The 19,227-nt window shown below is 42.9% G+C and overlaps 1 protein-coding gene across 8 annotated transcripts in view; it reads left to right on the top strand.

The window, feature by feature from the left end:
• LOC127453286 (receptor-type tyrosine-protein phosphatase U) overlaps positions 1-19,227 on the top strand; it is a 330,391-nt gene that overhangs the window by 283,118 nt on the left and 28,046 nt on the right. For 3 of the 8 annotated variants that reach the window (XM_051719543.1, XM_051719546.1, XM_051719547.1), the window contains 4 exons: positions 7,328-7,345; positions 10,598-10,634; positions 12,427-12,524; positions 17,631-17,747. In XM_051719543.1, coding sequence (XP_051575503.1) covers positions 7,328-7,345; positions 10,598-10,634; positions 12,427-12,524; positions 17,631-17,747 — 270 coding nt within the window. The remainder of the gene's footprint in view (positions 1-7,327; positions 7,346-10,597; positions 10,635-12,426; positions 12,525-17,630; positions 17,748-19,227) is intronic. The other 5 variants (XM_051719545.1, XM_051719548.1, XM_051719551.1 and 2 more) reach the window with 3 other exon arrangements.

Here is a 19,227-nt window from a genome sequence, read left to right on the forward strand (position 1 = left end):
TGTATTGTACAGTAAGCAGTCAGTGTCAGCAAACATTTCCAGGGTTGACTGCCATAGTGAAAAAAAAAAAAAACATCTCAACATTTTCACCAGTACGGCTCACACAATGACAAAAAAACGTTTAATTTTGGTGGCACTGGCCAATTTACTGACACAATAACTAGGTTTTGAAGCATGAATTAAATGTTTTGGGTGAGTTGCTACATTTTGCAGACATGCAATAGAGTTGTGGTGTCCGATAACAGTTGTGACAATTGCACTTACAGTGTAGAGAATGTTAAGACTGTTTCAAAAATGAGCCAAAGCGATTGAGAAAAACAGTAAAAAGGGAGGATTGTTTTGACCTGGCAACAGGCAGACATTTTGCAGACACATTTCACCTTCACTGTCTGGGCCTTTTGATTCAATACTTGAGTTGCTTGATCACGTTGTTTATTCTGAATGGAAAGCTTTAAGCTTGTGTAGCCCTGAGCATTTTGCAGACTGTATTGTTCTGTTGAAAAAAATGAAAAGAGAACTTATTTGAAGATAGATAGATAGATAGATAGATACAGTTGAAGTCAGAAGTTTACATACACTTTGGTTGAAGTCATTAAAACTCATTTTTAACCACTCCACAGATTTAATATTATTGTAATATAGTATAGTAATAATGTAGTTTTGGCGAGTCATTTAGGACATCTGCTTTGTGCATGACATGAGTAATTTCTCCAACAATTGTTTACAGACAGATTATTTCACTTTTAATTGACTATATCACAATTCCAGTGGGTCAAAAGTTTACATACACTAAGTTAACTGTGCCTTTTAGGCAGCCTGGAAAATTCCAGAAAATGATGTAAAGCCTTTAGACAATTAGACAATTAGCTTCTGATAGGAGGTGTACTGAATTGGAGGTGTACCTGTGGATGTATTTTAAGGCCTACCTTCAAACTCAGTGCCTCTTTGCTTGATATCATGGGAAAATCAAAAGAAATCAGCCAAGACCTCAGAAAACAAACTGTGGACCTCCACAAGTCTGTTTCATCCTTGGCAACGCCTGAAGGTACCACTTTCATCTATACAAACAATAGTACGCAAATATAAACACCATGGGACCATGCAGCCATCATACTGCTCAGGAAGGAGACACATTCTGTCTCCTAGAGATGATTGTAGTTTGGTGCAAAAAGTGCAAATCAATCCCAGCTCAGTCGCAAATGGGTCTTTCAAATGGACAATTACCCCAAGCATAGCTCCAAAGTTGTGGCAAAATGGCTTAAGGACAACAAAGTCAAGGTATTGGAGTGGCCATCACAAATCTCTGACCTCAATCCGATAAAACATTTGTGGGCAGAACTGAAAAAGCATGTGTGAGCAAGGAGGCCTACAAACCTGACTCAATTACACCAGTTCTGTCTGCAGGTATGGGCCAAAATTCCAGCAACTTGTTGTGAGAAGCTTGTGGAAGGCTACCCAAAACGTTTTCACCCATGTTAAACAATTTAAAGGCAATGATACCATATACTAACAAAGTAAACTTCTGACCCGCTGGGAATGTGATGAAAGAAATGAAAGCTGAAATAAATCACTCTCTACTACTATTCTGACATTTCACATTCTTAAAATAGTGATCCTAACTGACCTAAGACAGGGAATGTTTTCTATGATTAAATGTCAAGAATTGTGAAAAACGTCCTGGTTACTTGTGTAACCTCTTTTCCCTGATGGAGGGAACGAGATGTTGTGTTGATATAGTGACACTCGGGGTCACTTGGGAGCCCGAGACACCTCTGGTCTTTGATAAAAGGCCAATGAAAATTGGCGAGTGGGATTTGCATACCACTCCCCCGGACATACGGGTATAAAAGGAGCTTGTATGCAACCACTCATTCAGGTTTTATGCTGAGGAGCCGAAACAAGGTCCCGCCATTTCAGCGGGTAGTTCAGCGTTGTGGCAGGAGGGACACATCGTCTCGTTCCCTCCATCAGGGAACGGAGGTTATGCAAGTAACCAGGACATTCCCTATCTGTCACTCACTCGACGTTGTGTTGATGTAGTGACACTAGGGGTCCCTATACAAAATGCCGCAACTGGCTGAACTGTGTTACGTGAACTGGTGGTGTTTGACGGGCAGACCACTGTGTGCCTCATTGCCAGCGCACCAGACCAACACGTAACCTCCCCCAACACTGTTATGAGTGTCGAACGGCCCTTTGGGACAAGTCGACTACCCAAAAGATAGAGACGGGCTAGCCCAGTCGTGGCCTCTTATCCCCCTTTTTTTTCCACTCCCTAAAAAAAAAGGGGGATTATCCGACTGGGCCGACCAGGTCTAGTCGGGGGGTGTCCCTCCCAAGGGGAGGACACCGTGGAGACCACACCTCGCCCAGAGAGAGGGGGGTATTTAAGTGGAAATATGTCACATGGACTTGCCGAGCTATGTCGGAAGTATGCCATGTGGAGAAGTCCCATGGTAGGTCCTACCCTATGGGGGAGAAGTTACTACAAGCATGGAGACTGGGGCAAAGGGGCTTCTGCCCAAGGAAGATGCAGTTTACCAAAGGGAAACGAATTAGCGGAAGATATACGTCGCATGGGGTTACCTACGGGGAACCGCCTCATGCGGAGCACCTACCCCATTACAGGGCTTTAGTTAGCACGTACTGGGCCGGCAGCGAGTCTCTCCAAAAACTTGACTGTCACAGGGCTCGGAGGAAGTCAACCAGGGAACACAGTTTGTGAACACTACTGGGAGTTAACGGTGCACGTCTTCAGCTCAGGGGAGGTGAAAGGCGCTATGTGCAAGCGATACACCCGGCCGGCTGTCCCGGACTTACCTGCTTGTGCGTGCCACTACACGGGACGAAACCGGTTCCACCCAGAGGTTGTAGAACCTCGCAAAGGTGTTGGGTGTTGCAAAGCCCACTGCTCCTCAAATGTCTGTTAGAGAGGCACCCCTGGTCAAGGCCCAGGAGGCCGCTACACCCCTGATAGAATGGGCTCATAGCCCTACCAGGGGCGGCACATCCTGGGCGTGATATGCCATAGTTATGGTGTCAATGAGCCAGTGGGTTATCCTCTGCTTGGAGACAGCGCTTCCTTTCTGCTGTCCACCAAAGCAGACAAAGAGCTGCTCAGAGACTCTAAAGCTCTGCGTGCGATCCAAATAGATGCGTTAAGCGCACACCAGACACAGCAACGTCAGCCGCTATAGCGGCTACATACACCTTCAAGGTGGAAAGGGACAGCCGCCCTTCCAACCTCTCCTGCAGGAAGGAAAGCACCGATCCGACCGCGCATCTCTGGGGGTCTTCCCGTCGGGAAGAACACCACTTAGCGAATAGATGCCACTTAAAGGCATACAGGCGCCTCGTAGAGGGGGCCCTAGCCTGAGTGATCGTGTCTACCACCGCGGGAGGTAGACCACTTAGGACTTCCACGTCCCATCCAGGGGCAAGACCTGGAGATTCCAGAGGTCTGGTCACGGGTGCCAGATGGTGCCCCGTCCCTGAGAATGAAGATCCTTCCTCAGGGGAATTCGCTGGGGGGGGGGGGCTGTTGCGAGGAGCATGAGATCCGAGAACCACGTCTGGGTGGGCCAGTAGGGTGCTACCAGGATGACCTGCTCCTCGTCCTCCCTGACCTTGCACAGGGTCTGTGCAAGTAGGCTCACTGGGGGAAATCTCAGTATAGTGCATATATACTGAGAGGTGCCTCGGTCAGGGCGTACCAGAGCGGGCAGTGGGAGGATTCTTTGGAAGCTACCAGTGCCTGTCCGAATTGACTCCAGATCAGCTGGACCACCTGAGGGTGGAGTCTCCACTCTCTCCTGAGAGTAACCTGCCATGACAGTGTGTCCGCTGCAGTGTTGAGGTCGCCCGGGATGTGAGTGGTTCGCAGCAAATTGAGGTGCTGCTGACTCCAGAGGAGGAGACGGCGGGCGAGTTGTGACATACAACGGGAGCGCAGACCGCCTTGACTGTGGACATATGCTGCCGTTACCATTTGTCTGTCCGAACTAACACGTGCTTGCCCTGGATCAATGGCCGGAACCTCTGCAGGGTGAGCAGAATTGCCAGCAACTCGAGGCAGTTGATGTGCCAACGCAGCCACGGGCCTGTCCACAAGCCGGCGGCTGCGTGCCCGTTGCAAACAGCGCCCCAGCCCATCTTGGAGGTGTCTGTTGTGACCATGACGTGCCTGGAGACCTGCTCTTGGGGAACGCCTGCCCATAGAAACGTGAAGTCGGTCCAAGGGCTGAAGAGGTGGTGACAGATCGGCGTGATGACCACGCGATGTGTCCCGCAGTGCCATGCCCATCTCGGGACTCGAGTCTGAAGCCAGTGCAGAAGCAGTCACATATGCATCAACCTGAGCGGAGTGGCCATCGCTGAGGATGCCATATGCCCCAGGAGCCTCTGAAGGAGTTTCAGTGGAACCGCTGTTTTCTGTTTGGACGCCTTCAAACAGGTCAGCACCGACTGTGCGCACTCGTTCATGAGGCGTGCTGTCAACGAGTCTGAGTCCAACTCCAAACCAAGAAAAGAGATGCTCTGAACCGGGAGGAGCTTGCTCTTTTCCCAGTTGACCCGAAGCCCTAGCCGGCTGAGGTGTGAAAGCACCAGGTCCCTGTGTTCACACAACATATCACGAGAGTGAGCCAGGATTAGCTAAGCGTCGAGATAGTTGAGAATGCGAATGCCCACCTCCCTTAACGGGGCAAGAGCTGCCTCTGCAACCTTCGTGAAGACGCGAGGGGACAAGGACAGACCGAAAGGGAGGACCTTGTACTGATACCGCAGGAAGGGTCTGTGTCGAGGTAGAATCGAGACGTGGAAGTAACCGAACTGAATCACGTAGCCGAGTCGGACGGTCCGGATCAACCATTGCGACGGATTGGAAAGTGCAAGCCACACATCCAAGCTCCGAGCGAGGGGGACCAAAGGGACAATCTCGTCGGACGTACCGGTAGATGGGGCCTCGCGGCTGGGCGGAGCCCGAGGTGCCACACCATGTTGTGTCCAGGGACATCGAGTCATGGAACATCAAAACACTTACTTGGCTCCTTGTGACCACCCCCGGAACAGCCTGGGACGGGGGAGGAAGAGACCTGTCCTCGCGACCCGTGGAGACTGTCACATCGGGGGCAGATTTGTGCAACAGCTGGGCGTGCAGGGTGGGGAGGCCAACCTGCAAGGATAAAAAGGTGGACGGTGGTCATGATGACGGCTGTGCACACCGGTTATGTGACCCAGGGAATGAGGGAACCACTCTTTTGCTGTACTGTTGGGTACCGCAGCCACTTGGGTATGCGGCGAAATTAAATGAAAAAGCAACAAAAGATTCTCCTCCCTGCCCTCCACCGGGTGATGGAGTGGTCTGTTTACCAGCTCCAAGGTGGGTTTCGTCATCGCTGGGTCGCCCGTCTCAGGGGCGCTTCTTCCGTGGGTTCTTGGTGGGCGGCCGTGAGACGGGTGGCGTCTGCTTCCTGCGGTGGGCTCCACGCAGGGCCGGGACACAGGGGGACGCCCTTGGCGATGAGCAGGCGGGGTGCGGGATCTTGAGCCGTGTCGGGGCAGGATGTGCCGGATAGCCTCCGTCTGCTGCTTCACCATCGAGAACTGCTGGTCAATGTCCTCAACGGTGTCGCCGAATAGGCCAATCTGGGAGATAGGGGCTGCAAGGAACCTTGCCTTGTCGGCCTCGCCCATCTCGACCAGGTTGAGCCAAAGGTGGCGATCCTGGACCACTAAGGTGGACATCACCCGCCTGCCTTTTAGCGCCTTGGCTCGGTGGACCTGTAGGAGAGCCATGGCGTGCAGGGCGGAGGTGACTTGTCCAGCGGCACTGTAAGCTTTGGCCGTCAGGGACGACATGAACCTACAGGCCATGGATGGGAGCTTTGGGCGTCCGCGCCAGGTGGCGGCACTCTGCGGGCATAGGTGCACCACGAGCGCCTTATCCACCGGGGGAATCGCCGAATAGTCCCTGGCCACCCCGCCATTGAGGATAGTGAGTGCAGGGGAGCTGAAAGATCGGGACCGGGCAGTTAAATGTGCCTCCCACGATTTTGTCAGCTGCTCGTGCACTTCCGGGAAGAATGGGCTGGAGCGGGGCGTGGCTGCTATGAGCGGCGCCGCGAGCCCAGGAACCAATCATCGAGCTGTGAGGGTTCAGGGGAGAGCAGAGGGTTCCACTCTAGCCCAACGCTCGAGGCCGCCCGGGAAAGCACGTCCGTCATTTCCGCATCAGCCTGTGACTGGGCAATCGTCCCCGAGGGGGGGAGTCCAGCTGAGGCTTCTGCGTCCGATGCTGCGCTTGAGAGCTCATCAGCTTCACGGGCTACAAACAAGAGGTCGAACTCACCACGACCGCAACGTTGCCATGGTCATGTTCTCGCAGTGAGTACATGATCCATCCACGAACACTGTCTCCGCGTGGGTCACGCCCAGACACGAAAGACAGCGATCGTGACCGTCCGAAGTTGAGAGGAAATGACCGCAACCAGGAATAACACACAATCGGAAAGGTATCTTTAAAAATATTCGTCTTTAAAAAGACGTTCCGTGTGTGCCGCTCTTTTAGAGAAATATACTCTTTTAGAAAAATATACTCTCTTTTTTCTGCCGAAGCGCCCAGGGGCGTTCTCTGCAGTGCACCAGTGCAGAGGAAGGAGAAGCCGCTGAAATGTGCCGTCAGATCCAGCAGAGGTGAATGAACAGTCAGCTCAGTAAACATCGACTGTTCGGCTCCGAAGAGAAAATCTGAATGAGTGGTTGCATACCAGCTCCTTTTATACCCGTATGTCCGGGGGAGTGGTATGCAAATACCACTTTCCAATTTTCATTGGCCTTTTATCAAAGACCAGAGGTGTCTCGGGCTCCCAAGAGTGACCCCTAGTGTCACTACATCGACACAACGTCGAGTGAGTGACGGATAGGGAACTGAGTTTAAATGTATTTGGTAAGGTGTATGTATAATCTTCTGACTTCAACGGTAGATAGGTAGGTAGGTAGGTAGGTAGGTAGATAGATAGAACGAGGTAATTTAAGGTGAGATTTGTGCACACACACAAATTCTGCCCACCTCTGCATTTAAAATACAGTATTGCCTCAATTTCTACTAGTGTCTGTCCCCTGGCATTGGGCTTAGCCGGCTAACACATGTCTTGTTTCTTTCTCTCTTCCTCTAACTCTCTCTCTCTCTCTCTCTCTCTCTCTCTCTCTCTCTCTCTCTCTGTCTGTGATCTGTTAATCCTCTAGCACTCTTCAGCCTCTCATTAACAGACTCTGTCTTGTCTTTTTCTACCCCCCTTTCCCACCTCTTCAACTTCGGACCCTGTAGATTCGGATAAACAGGGAAGTAAGTATTTCATAGCTCTTTCTCTCCATTCTCCCCTCTAGCTCTCTCTTACTAATTTTTTCTGTGTTATGGCGTTGCTCTGTTTGTATTACTTAAACATGAGGAAGAGCGGCTTTGTGACACAGAGAAATCTCCTTTATGTTCATCCTTAAATGTGGACGCATACAAATTTCAGGTTCCATCTGTTGGGTTTCATTTATTATTATTATTTACTGGTACTTATTTTTTACAGAACCATAAAAAAAAAATAATAAAAAAATCTTCACTTCTTCACTCCCACTCTTTATCAAACATGCAGACGTAGAGAGAGGGATCAGAGGACAGGGATAATTCTTTGTGCAAAGGGAGTTGCTGATGCACTTTTCATCTGCAGTCTCTGAAATTTAACTCAACCCCTTTCAACTTTTGAATTCATGAACTTTTTATAGATGAATTGTACCTTAACTTCAGAAGATGTGAACTGGTCTTCTCTCAAAATGCTTTGCTGAAGTTCAGACATCAAAATCTGAAGAGAGTTACAGACAGGATGTCAAAATTAGATGAGAGTTACAGACAGGCAGTCCATACTTCAAAAGCCTTCACCGCTTATTCCTCTTAATAATAATGATAGTATTTTTTCCAAAAGCTCAAGGTAGCTTTACAATCAGTGTACATTCAATCTTAACAAGTCTCTTGACAATTTATACATGAAAAAATAATAGCTTGACACTTTGCAATAACTATAATAAAATAAATAAAATGAACAAATATGATGTAATGCTTAACGGATCCGTAGTTCATGTACATTCAAATATGAACAAGCTAAAAAAAGAACGTTTGTCAAGTCTCATCTGAAATTTTTCAAAATTTAAAAAAGCCTGGGTGTTTAAAGAATGGCGTGTACACAGACAGACAAATAGGTGATTGGGTGCAGATAGATGGATGGATGGATGATGACATTTTCAAATTTTCATGACATTTCTACGATTCTAACTAATTTTTTGAAGGTTATCACATGATATAACACTTAACAGAGAATTGGTTGATTTGTAAGTTGTTATAAAGTGATACTTATAATAGAGACATTTCGTGAGACTCTCTTAAATCATATATAGGCACACACAAACATTATCACATTAATAGCATAATTTCGTACGTTCATTTACTAAGTGTTGCTAAGTTGGTCAGTGTTTTGCAAAGTCATTTTATTGTCTTTTTTCCCGTTAATGAGCTTTTGTTTCTTGTGAACTTTCCTACTATTTTTAAATCAGCTATTAAATATTAAGGTTTTAAACCTAATGTATCACCGTCTTGATAAATGGCTGCATTTCTGCTGCATTAGGGTGCTTACAGCTTTGGGCTGGTGATATATTCATCACAGATTTGATGACAGATAGAGCGACCCACGAACTGTATCATTACTGAGATCCCCTATTAATATCATGCCCTTCAGAAAGACATGTAACTCCAGCAGGATTGTCTCTGCAATCTGTGCTACTGTGTAATGTATTACGCCTTATTATTCATTTATGTATTTATTTTAAATACCTTTTTCTCTTTGGATGTGGTTGTCTCACTAACAAAGTAAGATTTAGAGATCTATATTTAGACATACAGAAGACTATAGACTTTATTAAGAGTAAACTGTGTGTTTAATTTGAGCGAAATGAACAAAACGAAGCTATAAGAGAGGAAAGCACAGTCCATTCAATATGCCTACCTAGGTGTTGATCTTTATGTCAATAAAAACATTGAAAATATCTTACCGCAAATAAAAATATAATATATATATATATATATATATATATATATTTTCAGTGTTTCAGTTTTCTGTTTAGTTTCGTACGCTCAACAATCAATACCCAGGTACACAAGATATGAAAGGTGAGATAAAAGTAAAAGTGAATGTAAAACTAATATACAATCATGCTTCTTCTGTAAATTTATGAATAAGCAGACCAAAACTCTTTTGGACCAGTTACAAAGAAAAAGCCCTGATCTCTGTTCCAGCTGAATCCTTTAGGTGCAAGCAACTACAATGTCTCCCTCACCATTTCTTATTCTGTCTCCGTTTTCATGTTTGTCTGTGGAGTGAACAGGAAATAGCTAGTCCAAATCCACAGTGTAGTAGACATCTGCTGTTTTCTTAAATGGAGCAGTAAATGGCGAACAATGAAAAAACATGTCTCTATTATTCTCTACTATCTTTGTAATGAAAGCAGATCCACTTTTTGGGAGCCTCCCAAGGAAGTTCTTTGAAAAGGCTCAGCTTTGATGAATAAATTGTATGTTTCGAAATGTTCATTGAGTTCCGCTCTAAATTCGAAACCACACCTGATGGAGGAATTGTGTGGTGGACTGATCTCCTCTTATACCAGAATGCCTTTTTCATTGTTTGTTTCCAGTGCTTCAAATGGATTGGTTAATAGTATTAGGGAATAACAAATTAAATGTAGCAACTATACTAGCATGACAGTTCTTTTTTTTTTTTTTTTTTTTTTTTTTAAATGGTGAAGCTATTTAAGCAATTTTTCCCCAACAAGTAGCAGTGTTGCATGACGTACAATACAGCATCACTGTTTGTGTATGTAGTAGATACTGTACTGTAGTATGCTCTCTTGTATATAATTACAATTATTTCAAACTATAGTCACTGTATTGTGCACAGGACCTTACAACTGAGCAAACTGAAACGTGCTTTCCTATGACCTTTAACTCTCTTAAAATGGGGAAGTCCAAATCATTTTAGTGAATCGGTGCATTCGGAAAGTTATTTTCAGAGGTTTCATGTAATTATTTTGTTGTAATTTTAATTTATGGGTTCAAATTTGATGCTATCCCCCTAATTTCAATCCTCTTTATTTTTGTGCTAAAAAATAGCCAGATTTAGAAATTTTTATAATATATTGTAATTAACCCTTATTAACTTCAATGTAGCTACCTTTTATTAGTAACATCTAGTGCAGCTGATTACTTGTTTTAAAGAACTGCTTGAATTTATTTGAACTAATATCAGTAGATAAAGTTTTACAGCAGACATTAGTAGTGGATAATTATTTTGTTTTTATAAATGTCTAAGTGGCAGGAGGATTGTGGGGAGTTTTATGGGCCAGTGTACTGGTATAAGCAAAGGCCTTGGTCCTCTGAAGAATGTTTACACTCTGGGGACTGGGAGATGAAAAGAAACACAGAGAAAGGACTAGAGACACAGACATGATATTTCTGGGACACAGATGGCTTACTCAGCATGTTACATCTCTTTCTCTCTTTTAGGGTTACCATCGATCCAACCACTTCATCGCCACTCAGGGTGAGTATCTTTGTATGGGCAGAACTTGTGGATGGATGTGTGTTTGTTTACAGCATGTGGTTCTGTCTGGCAGTGTGCAATCCCAAGGGGAGAGCCTCGCACTTCCCTCTCTTTAGTCCGTGTCTGTGTGTGTTTATGAGTGAAACACTCTTACAGATGGAATGTAATGAGTTCAGAGCAATGAAATTATTGAGGAGTTGTGTGAATAGAGATGGTGAGGTGGTGTAAGGATTGCCACCTGCTGTCTTCTAGCCTAAGACCCCCATCAACACAAGCAGCACAATACCTGCTTGACCTCAGGGGGAGAGAAGACTAATTCTATTGTGATTGTGTGTGTGAGTGTATGTACTTAGCTATAGTCTGGGGACAGAATTGTCCTCAAAAGTGAACCTCTCTTGGGGACATTAAGGTACATCCTCAATTGGATAATAATTTGATAAAACAGCAAATACTGCTGTTTATTTTAAGTATATGTGCAGGGTTGGGGAGTAACAGAATACAAGTAACGGGATTACGTATTTAAAATACAAAATATAAGTAACTGTATTCCATTACAGTTACAATTTAAATCATTGTTAATTAGAATACAGTTACATTCAAAAAGTATTTTGATTACTGAAGAGATTACTTTGCATTTTATTGTCATTTGTTTCATTTAATATTTAGTCCTTTCAGATGGAAAACATTTATACATATAAATGATGCGATCCAAAGTGCATTTGAACAGCGGTGAAACACTTTCTTATGAAGTGTTACATTCATACGAGCAGACAGAGAAGTAATTTTGGAGCAGAAGAAATAGAAATAAACCTTGTGTAATTTGTCAGCTTTACGCTAAGCTAAAATGCTATTTCTAGCCATTTTACATGCACATGTTACCAAGCACAATCATATTTTTTTATCAAGAAAATTCACGTTGGACCGTAATTTATTTTTTGTAGTAAGACCTTTGATATTAGGGCAAAAATCACATTCTTGATAATAATTTTTGAATTGTTTTCCTGTAAAAATATCTAAAAATCCTTAAAACAAGATCAGTTTGATTTTTGTTTTAGAAACAACACTGCATAAGAGGTTTTTTAGAGAATGTACTTTTAACATATGTATTTTGTCTTACTGTACTGGCAGAGTTTTTATAGTCAAAACAAGTGAAAAAATCTACCAGTGCTGAAGATGTAATCCAAAGTATTTAGAATACGTTACTGACCTTGAGTAATCTAACGGAATACATTACAAATTACATTTTACAGCATGTATTCTGTAATCTGTAGTGGAATACATTTCAAAAGTAACCCTCCCAACCCTGTATATGTGAATATCTGTACATGTCCCCATTTAAATATCCAAGTAAGTGTGTGTGTGTGTGTGTGTGTGTGAGAGAGATAGACAGAGAGAGAGAGAGAGAGAGAGAGAGAGAGAAATATCAGGCATAAACTTTCCCCTAATCCTTTTTCTCAGGCCTACTAAAACAAGGTCACCCTCTTCTCTCATCGTTGCAGATCTCCCATAAATAAATCATGACATGTTTGTGGCTTGTCTGTCTTTCCCCCTAATTGAATTTCTAGGCAGAGTCAATTGATGGGAGAAATTAGCTCTTTCTATCAGAGAGCCACATCCTACTGAGGTTAAAAGCTGCTCCATTCACCAGAAATGTCTGCTATTGAATTACTCTCCTCGAGCCTCTGGATTACTTAACCACCTCATAACATGCAGTGACACTTGGTAAATTAAACCCACTGTGCAGAGCACTGGCTGCCATTCACTGAATATGTGTGCGTATTTTTGTTTACAGGGCCCAAGCAGGAGATGGTGTATGACTTTTGGAGGATGGTTTGGCAAGAGAACTGCTTCAGTATTGTCATGATCACCAAGCTAGTGGAGGTGGGCAGGGTATGTTATAGAATCTTCCTCATCTTCACACTAACCCATAAACCTGTTACAAAAACCATTCATTTACAGTCAGTTTACTTGTGTTTGTGTCTGTGTCTGTGTGTTCAGTATTTGGATATATGCAAATTCATTATAATGGCATCACTTCTTTTTCACGACAGTCATCAACATGCCAACATTAACAGTTTTGTATGAAAAACTAAACTAACTGTATAAGTATTTTTTCGAGACACACTTAGTCATTTTCATTATTGTTCATAGTTAGGGTTAGGGATTTGAACAAACCCTTAACGCTTAGTACTAAACTTTGTGCATAACTTGTCCTGTTTGTGCTATAGATATGAATGTTGTCCGATTGATTTGTTGAGGAGAGATGTGCTATTACTTTTCTAAGCAATTGAATTTGATTTTCACCTGATGTGTGAAGAAATAGCCAAAAAACAAATCTCAAAGCATGGCATTTTTTTGACTTGGGCCAGTAACCAACCACCTAGCAACCACGTAGAAATCACCCCAAGCACCCTAGCAGCCACATTACAACATGCTTTAAAGCCAATCAAAATGACTGTGCCCTGTAACCACTCACAACACTCTAGCATCATGTTGGCACAGGCAAGCACCACTCATATTTTCTTTATGTAAAAATATGTTGTTTTGAAATGTAAATGCTTTGCAGTTACAATACAGTTCACACAAAAAGTACCATGATATAATTATGGTTTGTATGGACATGTTACAAGGTAGTTTCATGTTTCTGGACATGTATCATGCTAATTCCATGATTTTTTGGATATGTACCATGGTAATACAATCACAGTTGGAGTCTTGATCTTGTGGTCTTGGGCCCAAGATTCTTGAGACCATATAAAAGTGGTCTTGGTCTGGATCTGGGTCTCAGCTTATGGTCTTAAGCCCTATTTGGACAGCAATTATTTTACATGGGGATGTGAGGTAAGTCCAGAGTTTACAGGGGGTAGTCAGTGATTTTATTGCTGTCCGAATTCGAAATGTCAGTGTTTTTCTCCCACCTCCCGTGAGAAAATTCCCGTCCAAATTACCTACTGTTTTTTTGACAAACACCAAGGTCGTGTGGTAATTTAATTGCCATCTGAATCCACATCTTTGAGTTTATAATCCAAAAGCCATTTTGGAAATCTTTTTTGACCACTGCTAAGTGCCGTACATTTGCACTGCGCGTGGTAACAGCTCTTGCGGTAATGGACAGTCGTGAAAGTTGGAGGATTGTGTAACAGAAATTTTTGAAATAATTCACAATAATAAAACTATGTCGCTGCTCCACCACAGTGAGTGGGAACTCTTAAGTAGAAGGGAAAGAAAAACGAGAGCCAGATCACGTAAACTTTTGAAATGGTCCATTATTATGACAATAAAATTACAATATATCACATTTTAATGTAGAAACGTTTACTAAATATATTTATACATAGGGCTTGCATGACTACTTGTTTATACAGGTCGAGTAGGCTCAGAAAAGTTTCCGGGTTAATCTTATTTAAAAGGTTTAATTTCCAACTCCACTTTTTAAACACTGACAGATAATTCCAAATTATGTCCGTCATTTTGACAGATAAAACTTAAGAAAACCATTTTTACCATTGCTCCTCAAACTATCTTTACTGTCCTTGATATGTGCGGCTTCTATATCTCCTTGCATGTGCTTAGGAGAGAGCGCGCAAGCGGTGCAATTGAGGTGATGCGGGTGATGCAACGTGTACCCCCATTGACAGATTTATTTGGCTGTCTTGTCCCTACAGTTTCTTGATTCGTTTAATTGCTCTTCGCAAGAATTTTGGCTTGCTCCGTATGTGAAAATGTACACTGTAAATGTCCGCAGTGCTTTGCAGCGCAGTTCCCTCATGCTTTCAAATTTTTATTTTCACTTTAGTGTAATTCCAAACATATTTAAACACAAATACAGAGGACACAGTTTGTGGATTGATGGATTTTCCATATAACAAGGGCAACTGCAATTATGTGATCAACAAAAAGTCTCGCTCTTCCCCTGTGATTTAATTGTCATCCGAACCGAACGCATGAGTTTTGTCACAGAGGAGCAATGAAAATTTACTTTTACAGACGTCACCCTGAGAAACAATTGCCATCCGAATAGGGCTTTAGTCAAGACCATATTATCAGTGCACTAAGAACGCACATCACATCCGACCTTTGTGGACTTGGAGACAGCAAAGCACTTAAAGAGAAGAGACAATCCTATTTAGCTGTAGTGTGTAAGTGGCTAATAAGTCTTCTCTACTAATTCGGCTACAGGCACAAAAGCAGCGGTGTACACAGGTAGGGTCGATGGGCAAGTCATTGAAGAAAAGGAGACAACAGACTTTTGCCCAAGGGCTGAGAGACAACAAGCAGATGAGTCTCAGGGTGCCACTCATTCAAACTCCTTTAATTTTTCACTCTGGTTAGAGTAGCTCCTTGAAAGCACTTGAGTTCACCATAATCGATGTCATAAGATGCTCATTTAAAGACTTTTTCAGAACTCAAGATTTTTCGACTGAAATGCCAGAGCTGTAGCAAAAGTTCTCAGCTTCCTCAGCTTACCTCTCACTTCTATTAGTGTTCTCCTACAGTGGGAGTGCTAACCGTTTGTTTTTAGAGCCTGAGAGATAAAGGAGGCCTTTGTCTCCTCTCCTGTCACCACCCAGTCTCTATCCAAAGGGGAGATGGTTGAAGGTGGGGGACTGGTAGTCAAAAATAGCAATCATTAACGATAAAACACCCACACATGAAAAGTATATAACTGTGAATAACTCATAGCCACTGATACTCCCTTACACCCCTGATGGCAAACAGACAGGGTGCTTTGTAGCAAGCAGAGTTGGAGTCTTGATCTTGTGGTCTTGGTCTCAAAACCTCTTGAGACCATATAAACGTGGTCTTGGTCTGGATCCGGGTCTCGTTACTCAGTGTCTTTGTCTGGGTCTCAACACTTAAAGTCTTGGTCTGGATCTGGGTCTCGGCTTATGGTCTTAGTCAAGACCGCAGTGTATTTACCAGTGCACTAAATGCAATAATTATTTCAACCACTGGTTGGCATGGCATCTTCACCATTACTGTGAATTTGAAAGTACTTCTGCCTCTGTGTCATCATGTGTCTTGCTCATCACATGAATGTAAGTGCAAGAACTGTAGTCTAACAGCACAAAGCAATCATTAGTGATTTATGGTTATAACTGCCATTTAGTGTCTATGTCTTTATTCGCAGCAGCTGCGGGACCCAGTTGTTACGCTGTGGTAGTTGTTAGGCAGGAGTGGCCGGTATTCTTATGAGTTGTTGGTGGAAGAAGGGCTGCACGATTATGACTAAAATCATAATTGAAGATTATTTCCCTTGATATTGTAATCACTGTAAATAATATTGTTTAATATAAATGTATTGTATGCCGAATTATGTAGCTACACATCCCAAACATGCTGAGAACTGTGTTCCTAAATTAGTTAATTGCTGTTCTGTGCATCAGTAAATCAAGACAGTGACTAAATGGTCAACTTCACATTTGTTCCTCTTAGCAGCAGGAAAAATAACTGTTATTCATATTGTGATTAAATTATAAACAGTAAGCGAGCAAAGAATACTCCCTTTATAATCACTGAAGCTGTCAATCACTTCAGTTCAGCGTGAACTGAGTTCTGCACTCTAGACAAAACTCCCATTATAATCAATGAAGCTGTCTACACTGCACGATAAATATCTTATTTACATAATTTCTACACCTTGTTGTTTATAATGAGAATTTTCACGAGAGTGCAGCAGCAGAACTCAGTCTGTGAGCATGCACTGAGTGGATTTCTTCTGCGTCTGTGACTAAGTGTACATTTCCACTGTTGCGTTTTGAGTGTAAGTGAGCGAGCGTTTTAAATGAATTACTAAGGAAGTCAAGCGCCACGCTTGCGAGGTACATTGTGGGATTGACAGCGGTGCGGAGAAATCGTTTAGGGCAGTTGAGAGCATCAAAAAGTTGAAATTTCTTGGCTTTATTCAAATGAGGAACGAAAAACGGCGGGCGCCAGCCAATCACTGTGAGCAGTGACATCTATCATAAGTGCCTAAAATATGCCTTTAATGCAGTTTCTGCTGGATTCAGTGCTTTAATCACATCATCATGTATATTTCTGACTTCAAACAGATGTTAAATTATGTTTGCATTCATTCATTGTGGCAATAATTTTGCTGGGTAAGCAAAAGTATAATAAATTAACAATGCTATTTGGGTCTCGAGGGGTCTAGTCTTGGTCTGGGTCTGGGTCTCGTGGGGTCTATTCTTGATCTGGGTCTTGGAGAGTCTGGTCTTGACTACACCTCTGAATGCAATAGTGTTCTACCCTAGTACCATGTAAATACCTTGATATATGAATATGGTAATAATTCAGTACGACTGTATACTGTATATCACTCTACCATGGTACTGCCAAAATACTTCATTTGTAAGGGCAGTACAATACAGTACAGTTGCGTAGTTATATAAACACTGTATTAATGTCTACCACAAAAGAAGGATTGAAATAGCAGTAATGTCATTCCTTTAGATTTTTTTCACTTATGTGATGCATTTTGCTTCCTTTCTTTGTTGCCCTCTCATTTCAGCATTTTTAAACCACCTCTATTTCTTCTCCGACATAATTCTCTTTCATTTTCCTCTTCACGCCAGCATCAGGCCCCTTCAGTGCTACAGAGACAGTGTCTGCTGCCGACAGAGTCCTCTTAACGGCCTGTCTCTGCCCTCATGTGAAATTGTGGCTCTATTATGAACACAAAAAACACTTTCCCTTTCTACGATAAAAGCTGAGAATGGCAGGGATAAATGGATGATGGCCTGGGTCTGACAGCAAATCTAACTGTTTGTATAACAGTAATAGCCAAGCAGAAATAAACTGAGTTTACTGTACAGTAGGGCTCCCTTCGTATTGTTTGTCGGTTTAGTAGCATTTGGTGCTGTAAAGCTAGGAGACTTTTTGAAAAAAAAAAAAAAAAAAAAAGAACAAAATAGACTTAGCTTGAAATTATTAAAAGCTATTGTAGACCTCCAGTGTTTTATTAACCAAATTTGTTTATTTTGGCTTGTTTTACAGGTGAAATGCTGTAAGTATTGGCCGGATGAGTCTGAGATGTACGGAGACATAAAGATTACACTGCTGAAGACGGAAACTCTGGCAGAGTACACAGTGCGAACTTTCGCCCTGGAGCGGGTACAAGACACTTTTTCTCTGTCTCTCCTTAAGTCTTTTCTCAATGAACTCTTATTTCTTATTTTATTGCCATTTTTCATGGTAGTGATAGCAGAGGCAAGAAAAGAAACAGTGGTGTGGGGGATCATAATGCGAGCCAGACTTGAACTTTCATCTCCCACATGAGCAACATGGCTTAATGTGCTGGAGCATGGGCTCTAACTAGGATCTAACTAGGCCAAGGATCCAACGCACTCCCATTTCTCAGAGCAGGGCCTATACGATATGCTTTCCTTTTAAATGATATAATCTGTTATGTACATGATAATGAACAGTGAACAAATGGACTAATTAGGTCTTTTATCACCATCAAGGGGTTTGTTTTAAAATAATGACTAGCTGGCTGTTCACTATCCTGCTATTACATGCTACTTACCACTACTAACCAAATATACAAATAAATGAACATGAAATATTTGAGTTATTTTATTTTGCATGAAGAACGAGCCTGCAATGTGATACAAGAGGCAAAGCTAAGGTGAAAATCAGTTGCCTGTACAAATGTATTTTACTGCTGATTGCTGCAATTGACCAATTAATATCAAGTATTCCAGAGAGCCATGTAATAAACAATAATTAACCATGGGATATGACCGTGCATTGGTATGATGCTAACAGATTTGGATAGAAGACATTGTGTAAATGTTGCTCACTTTGTATGTGTATGTTAGGTGAGAATTTGTACTGACAGTCCTTTAAATTAAATGGAGAGGAGCGCTTGAAACCCAGCAGAGACCCACCGAGCTGTCTGTTCACGAATTAGAGCTGCCTCATCTCAAAACGCTTTAATGTGGGGCACATTAAATAAAACATCATTCTGTACCTCTCGCTCCCTCACTCTCTTTCACATTGTCTCTCCCTCGCTCTGACTCTTTCTTTTAGTCTCTGATTCAATGGCACGAAGCAAGGGCTAAATGTGGGTGTGTTTACTGAAATTAGCTCGATTTAACCTCCTCCTCCTCTCCCCCCTCTCCTCTTATCCTCCTGTTTTCTGGTCTTTGGAGGCGCAGCTATATCAACAGCCTTTAATGTGAGTTTTGTGTTTGCTGCAGCCCTGTCAATCAAATACAGGGCTGTGGGTGAAATGATGTGTTTGTGTTCACGTGTGTTTATGAGACTGTGGGACAGGCTTCTCCCTGTCACCATTGGGCAGGCTTGCCACTGAAGCATTCCTCCTGTGTATTCAAATAGCAAGCAAATAGGACACGGCTGACAGTTTCGTTTTTGCAATTCAAAATCTTTTTACATTCTCTCATCACATCCCTCTGCTTACTTTCAAAAGTGGCTGGAGAGAAAAATAGGAATTCTCTAATACCATGTTGAGTTAACATACACACCATTCAGTATACAGCGAAATCATGAAGCTCTGAGTAGTGTTTGTTTCACTGTCGCTTTTGCTAATATCAGAGTTGAGTTTCTCATGGCGTCTCATTTGGCCATG

This window comes from Myxocyprinus asiaticus, chromosome 15 (assembly GCF_019703515.2).
Source record: "Myxocyprinus asiaticus isolate MX2 ecotype Aquarium Trade chromosome 15, UBuf_Myxa_2, whole genome shotgun sequence".
Classification (NCBI taxonomy): domain Eukaryota; kingdom Metazoa; phylum Chordata; class Actinopteri; order Cypriniformes; family Catostomidae; genus Myxocyprinus; species Myxocyprinus asiaticus.